Consider the following 7638-nt stretch of genomic DNA (forward strand, 5'->3'; position numbering starts at 1 on the left):
TGGCTGTCCTTCTGGTTTAACATGGGACCAGCGCCACATTAAGTCTAGATGTCAGGGGAGAGAGGACAAGTAATACAGATATAATCATAGAAATAATATCATGCACCGTACGTGTGTGTGCTTATTGCATATTTTACGGGCGGTAACACAACTTTAACACTTTAACGTGCCCGTAAACAGCTTCATACGGCTTTAATTTTCTCATCTCAAGGTTTTTTTCCCACGCCTCTGCTGTTTCCAGGTGCGTTATCATATATGTCAGTATTTTTAAATGCTGCAAACTCTGTTTTCTCTCTTTACAGATGCATTTTATGACATTATCACTGTCGGTGCCCCTGCAGCCCACTTCCAGGGCTTCAAGTGCGGTGGTTTGCAGCGTCTCCTAAGCAGATACGAAACAGAGAAAAAGAGGTACGAACTAACTAAACACGTACACCATTACACTGTGCTTAATGGAAGTGTCTGTGATCCAATATTGGGTGCACGCTGGGGAAAAAGGCCTGCACTGACAAAATAATTTAACATGTTCATAATTAATAGTGACAGACAAATTTGACTTGATTTTTCAGATCCCGCACATTTCTTACAGCCAAGTCGTGCTGAAAGTATACTGGAACCCCACTGCCTCCGATATCTCAGTTTTACCAGAGGCAACAGGCAGGATGCAAACTAATTTGTTGAGTCAGAAGTTCCTCTGCACCTGTTTTTTTCTCTGGCAAGCATTTTTTCTCCATCCCAAAGTTGGATGTTAACTTCTCACAGTAAAGCTACACTTTTTGTTGCCCCTTTGCGCTGCCAGCTGGAACACGCTAAAGGTTTTAAGAAAAGGAGGAATTCTCAGTTGAGGTGATGAGCAGTGATGAGTTACTACAAAACAAGGACACATCGACACATCGGTAACCAATGACTGTCAGATAAAACTACAGCAAGCTCAGTAATAACCAATGGATGTTGTTTACTCCATAAAGTGAGTCCTTATCCTGCAAAAGTATGTATTATTAAGGTGAGACGTGTTTCTGCCAAGAAGTCTGCCGAGTGTTCTGGCTTGTTTTCAAACCGGAGCTATTTTGAGAGTTGTTCTCACTGGTACACGGGGAGTCTTTCAGATTAAGTTTGATGTTAGATTGAGTTCTGTCCGTAGCTGTGAAGCAGCTCTCTGCTCGATCGCTTGTTGGGAAAAATATCTTGTGCGTTTCCTTCACTGACCAACGCTTCCAGCTCCACAAGCCACTCAAAGTTGGCTGAATAAAATAGAACCAAGCTATTGTGTTGTACACCTGTAGGTAGGTGTCTATATGTGTATAGTACAGTAGGTATATCCATATGTATTTCTCAAACCTGAGATCAGCTGTATCTCGTAGATTTTGCTGTCCTTGCCCTTTTGATGAAGGATGTAGCTATATGTCACTGAAGTTCAGTATGTGGTCACTTGAGTGATGCCAGAAGAAATGAACGCTGATTTTTCCCATAGCTCCCCACAGAGTGCAAAGTCATTACAGGCCATGCCAGATCCAATTAGTTACAGAGTTTGCAGCTCAAGAAAAAGAGGGAGAGGCAAGATGGAGAGGGTTGAGGTACGGGTATAAAATGGAAAAGCTGATGGGAAAAGAGTTGTGGGGGCTTGTGCTGATAATAAAAAATAAAGAAAGGGCTTTTTTACGCTGAAGTGCACAAGCGAATTTGCTGAAGATGGTCAGTTTTATCTGCTAGCGTGAACAATGATAAGGCTAGCATATTTTCGAGAAGCCACTGAAGTGAAATCATTTACTTTGAATGAGAGATTAGACTTCAGAAAGAATTCTCCGGGGAGACAGAGCTTTTTGTTTCATATTTGACTTAGCTAATGACTCACTGTAGCTTAAATTTTCCAATTTTACGCCTGGCTAACTGACTGCGGCCTGCGCAGAGCCCTCCACACGTTTGACCTGGTTAAATGTAGTCGTTTGTCAGTCAGAAACAGGAATAAACTTCTCTGATTTCACTGATGAGTCGCTGTGGCGGTTTTAATGGGTCGTGTTTTCTTGAAATGAGACGTTCACTCTTTCATGGTTTAATTTGATTTGTTAGGCGTGCACTAAACATCTGTGCAACTATTTAGACTAAAAGGACCTGATGAGGCCTTTTGTGTGTGTTAATGTGAAGGACTGCAGTTGTGTCCAGGTGAGGGTCTCTTAATTGCGCTGTGAGTCCAGCCTATTTCCGCAGAGCAAAGATTCATGTGAACACACATTCACACACACACATACACACACACTCATTATACGTCTCCTAGTATGCCTCCTCGCCTTTCAGAAGCAGCCTTTTGTAATCACATTTGATTAAAAAGGGAACAATCGGCGAGATGTGAGACTTGGCTATTCAGTGTGATATTAATTCATCAAAGAGAAGATGGAAAAGGATTGAAAGGGAAAAAAAGGAAAACCTGAGCACAGAGGTGCTACCAGGAGGGCAATAAAAGAGCTATTCGTCTTTGTTCCCTGGACACTAGAAGAGAGGGAAGGGGGGCGGGGGGGTGGTCTTTCCAGATCCATTAAAAAACCAGCATTGGCCAAACTTGGCATTGGTCAGTAGTTTGTCTCTCAAGATGGGCCAAGAAAGAGTTTAATCAATAGCTATACTTGGTATTCCTCAAGAAACCCAGCACATGTACACACAGGGCAAAATCATTTATCTTTCATTAATGCATGCAGCCCGTCTTAAATGTCTGTTTTAAAAGTCACTGGATTTTTATCTGTGTTTAATTGAACCCTATAGAAATAGCTGCAGATTTGCTGAGATGGTCTAATCTTTCATTAACAGCCTCTTTTGAATTATTCAGCTATTCTGAATAATGATGCAACATACTTTTTTTTTTTTTGTGAAAACCTGCAAGGGTTTTCCTACCTGGACCGATCTGATGTGTGTGGCTGCATGTGTTATACTGCACATGCATGGGAGTGGGGAGATATTTTAAGCATGTTTACCGACATGCTGTTCTCCACCAGTTAAACTGCAGAGAAGCTGTTCTGTACAGCTCCTCTCTAGATGTGTCTTTGAGTTCTTTCCTCTGTAACAGAGAGGACGGAGGCTCTGTCATATCACCAGGCCTTCTGGTCAAACAGAACTACAGAATGACACATTTCTGGGACGCAGGGAGTGGTTGAAACTACATTGCACGGCCTTAATAGAGTCTCTTGTGGCCAGTGTTCAGATTTAATGTGACTAGCCGCATGTTGTCTAACAAAATAACTTCCTCCCAGGATTACTGCGTGCAATCCAGGGACAGGATATTGGCAGTGACCTGGACTCCATGCTGACGGACAGCTTGTTAGTTCTCTCCCTGCTCTGTAGCAAACCTGCTCCAAGTTCTGTGGATGATGGAGAAGGATCCTGGCAGTAGCCTTGAGGTTTCTCTGGTTACAGATCAGGGTCTGAATGTGTCTGAATCATTGAGAAGAGCTTTGGCTCTTATACTAAGAACTGATGCGAGGTCGGCGCCCAGTGGAGGATTCAACAACAGACGGGGGCTGACAGTTAAAAGAATCTGTTTTTAGACCAGGATCCATCTATTGGAAACTCTATTTTAGCTGTGGCCATGTGGCAGCAGCCTGGTATAAGAACTGTGATTAGAGCATACTGTCTAAATGACAAAAGAGGCTTTGGCAATCACCTGAAGTGCTGCAGGATTATCTGCTGACGTAGCTGCATTTTGCTCCTGCTGGCTGTCAGCAGCAGGCCACAAGCTCTTCATTAATTTCCTCTACACTATTAATTAGCCATGCGCTGGAGATGCTAGCTTAATTAGGCCGCTGGGCCCAGCGGTTTTCTCCCTCACGTTACTGTTATGACCAGTTCCTATCATTTAGGAAAACCAAGGAACAAACTCACCCAGGACACACAGCTAGTTTTAGTAATCTGTGCTAGCAGACCTGAGTCCCTCCTTAATCCAAGCTAACCTGATAAAGCATCGACTGGGTCCCTGTTTGTCTGTGAAAACTGAATTATGGAAAGATGAATGGTGATAACTTTATGAATGAATCAAAGTTCTGGTGCAACGCGTAGTCAAGTGTGTTGTGCATATTGCGCAGAAGGAGTGGCAGCACACCTTCTGTATTTTAATGGAGGTGCATGGTGCACCGAGTGTGGCGAGAGGTGGGATTAAAATGAATCTATTATCATACATTATCTGTGATTGTGTAGGAGTCTAGTAGCAATACCTTCTGAAAGCATTGCTCTCCCCACAATGAGGAGCTGATGTCACATAAGGGATTCTTGAGGAGCTTCGCCTATGGAGGAAACTAATATTCTCACACGGGAGAGTTGAAAGTACAGATAGAATCCATCCCACACATGCTTTTGTAGCCAGACGAACTGAAATCTTATTTCTGATATTTTATTTTATGTTAGTTGTATTTATTTGTAAAAGGATGAGTATGAACCATGAACTGATGGCCTCTATAGCAGCATGTATAGGCCAAATCTAATTTACAGTGCTCATCCTTATCGTAGATAGAATATACGGTACATACACATGACTACACGATATAAACTTTGATACAAAAGGCACCACGAGACAAGAGACATTCTTCACTGCATGACTGATCCCTGTAACCTGTGGAAACTGAAAATTCCTATTATGAAACTGCACAAACACAATAATTGCAGCGTTTCTATAACAAATTTCACATCACTCTTACGTTTAGCCAGTGCAGTTATTTGGCCGGTTGTGATTCGGTATGTGACCAGTTGCTCTGCTATATCCTGCTGTTCATCACAGCTACAGATGAGCTTCTACTGCATGTGTCTTGAGGAAGGGATGGTCGGGGTAGATCTAACAAGACTACGTAAAGACTTTAGATGACACCTTACGATGGATCTATAGGGAGGATAGACGCAATCGCAAAGGCTGCCATGGATCAGAGATCCTCATAAGAGTATCACAAGTACTGGAAATTGCAAAAAGACAGTAATTAGAGTAGTTTTTCTATGCATTTAAATGACTGTAATATTTTTTAAAGACAGGGAGCAGAATATGAATAAAGTGTTTTTTATACGGCTTTTGAGAGCTCTGTGTGCACCATGTACGGTGAAGCGGTGACTCAGAGCGGGCAGGTAGATGTTTTTTGATGTGTATATGCTTGTCACTATTAACAGATAATGAGTCCCACTATATAATGCATGTGTACTGTTGTGGAGTCTGCACAAATAAGTCTCTTTCATCTACTGGAGCTTGAGTTTGAGATCCTCAACTGAAATACCATTTGTGGGCTCATTAAAAAGTTCTTCCTCAGACACCGTCGGTCCATATGCAGCATGCGTAGCTTTACCAACATGCAACCCTTGGTGACATCGATCTGCATTTCATATCGCAGCACTGAACTTAAACACTGTGTGTGGTTAAAGCATTCAGAACAACCTTGTAGTCTGAAGTTTGTCCCTTTAGGGGAGGTTCACTTGAAATGCTCTGTGCAGTATGTATGGAAACATCAACTGATTAGTCTCTCAGGTCCGAAGGCGCATGGTACACATACATATTCATGAGTAATGTGTTCACTTAAAAGTTGACATAGTTGCTGGACAAATAGCTCAACAAATGCAATACCAAGATACCAATGTTGTTATAAGGAGCACCTAACCTTTTATTGTCAAGTAAGTACTCACTGTCTTTGTGATCATTACAGATTATATACAGCCAGGGGCGGAGTGTCAATCGGGACGACCGGTCGGCCGGCCGAAGGATTTACGCAGCGGATCACAAATTGAGCGGCCGCGAGGCGAACGCGACCGGCCTGAGCTTATCAGAATCATTGACGTTACTAAATTCTCCACGAATAGCGGCCAAATACTCCCATATACTCCCCTATAGGGATATATATATTATTTAGTATTATATTAAAGGGGGCGGTCAGAATTTTCCCGGTGGATTTTAGTGCCCCACTCCGCCCCTGTATACAGCCACAACATTATGACCACTGACATTTAAGTAAATAACATTTACCATCTTGTGACTATTCAGTGTTCTGCTGGGAAACTTTGGATCTGGCATTCATGTGGATGTTACTTAGACATGTACCACCTACCTAGACCAGACCAGACAATGACACTCCTTGATGGCAGCAGCCATTCCCAGCAGGATGCAGTCTGACACACACACACACACAAAAACAGTTTAGGAACAACTAAAAAAAAAAAACATGGAGAACAGCACAAGGTGTTGACCTGGCCTCCAAATTCATTAGATCCCAAAGTGATCAAGTAGGGATGAGTGTGGGATGCACTGGAACAAGCCTGATCCACAGAGGCCCCTCCCCTCAACCCATACGACCCAAAGGCCCCCACTAACAACATCATGTTGCCACACACCACAGGACACTGTCAGAAGGCCCATGTCCATTCTCTGATGAGACAGAACTGTTATGGAGGCACAAGGGAGACCTACACAATATTAGGAAGGTGGTCATAATGTTATGCCTTATGAAGGTGGTATACAACACACACAAAGATAACAGATCAAACTGTAATAAAATGAATCAGATTTCAACATAAAGTCAGGTTTGCTTTCAAATAAACAGTAAGTGGAAGTTTAAATTGGAGCTCCTTAACTTATAACTAAAGGATTTGGACAGAATGAAGATTTTTCTGAGCTCAGGTGTGCTCTGTGAGTCCTTAAATCTAGACAGGTGGGAGTATTTTCTTCTCTTGCTATCCAATGGCACCACAAGCTATGACTTCTAACATTACTCCGGGGTCCAGTCACTACCTTTCTGTTCCATCCTCACCCGAAGATAAATACGTTTTGCCAAGGTAGTATATAATGGAGGGCGGTTGTATTGGATTATATAGTTTATTTTTGTGTCCACCCCTTGCTTTCTTGGCATCATGTTTAACAATCTTGGCACAGAAAACACCCAAATTGCATTCGGGATGGAAACCATACCCAGGGCTTGAAATGACAGTCAGATCCTCATGTGCGTCCCCTTTGGCCTCTCATCAGGTTTGCATAAACAGATTTATGCTGTTGTAGTTTTTGCACGGTTTGCCATCTTGGTAGACCTGTTTGGACTGACAGCAATGCTGATGAGGCAATTAAAGTTCCTTGCCTTAGCCAGCCTTAGAGAGGATCAATTCTGTCCTCTAGCATCAGGTGGCAGGTCCCAACATTCATTATTGCCTGCATGGGCTCCCTAATGGGATTGGATTTGTACTTATGAGTCAACAGGCCTGTTATTGAATCTCAGTCGCTGAAGCAATTGTCCTGTTCCAGCAACTTTCTCCTTTACCTCTTTTTTTCAAGTGTGTCTTTTGTTGCAGTCCTGTAGGATTTTTTCTCTTTAGTTCTGCATAATGTAATAAGACGAACGTAAGCTCACAGAGGATGAAAGGGATTTACGGTCTTTACTTTTGTTGCTGTAGATTATTCATTCTTGGATTTCTATGTGGCGGAAATCCCACTATTTGAAGGTACGATTATGGAAGTGGGGGATAACAGAAGTTTGTAAGTTTAAATGCGGGTGTTCGGTGTGGTTGAGTACCTCACACCGCTTGCCCTGTGTCTCCCTCTTAATGATTCCTTTGATAAGCCGTGAGCTTGCGGGTGGTAGACCTCCAGGGGGCTCATTAGCTGTAACGACAAGGCCAAGTTAGCCAGTCAAAGACATA

At 42.7% G+C, this 7638-nt stretch overlaps 1 protein-coding gene across 1 annotated transcript in view; it reads left to right on the plus strand.

Annotated features, from left to right (window-relative positions):
* Positions 1-7638, plus strand: part of inpp4b (inositol polyphosphate-4-phosphatase type II B) — a 124125-nt gene that overhangs the window by 82215 nt on the left and 34272 nt on the right. The window contains exon 9 of the mRNA XM_084553567.1: positions 303-411. Coding sequence (XP_084409693.1) covers positions 303-411 — 109 coding nt within the window. The remainder of the gene's footprint in view (positions 1-302; positions 412-7638) is intronic.

Source organism: Chelon labrosus, assembly GCF_963514085.1.
Source record: "Chelon labrosus genome assembly, chromosome: 2".
Classification (NCBI taxonomy): domain Eukaryota; kingdom Metazoa; phylum Chordata; class Actinopteri; order Mugiliformes; family Mugilidae; genus Chelon; species Chelon labrosus.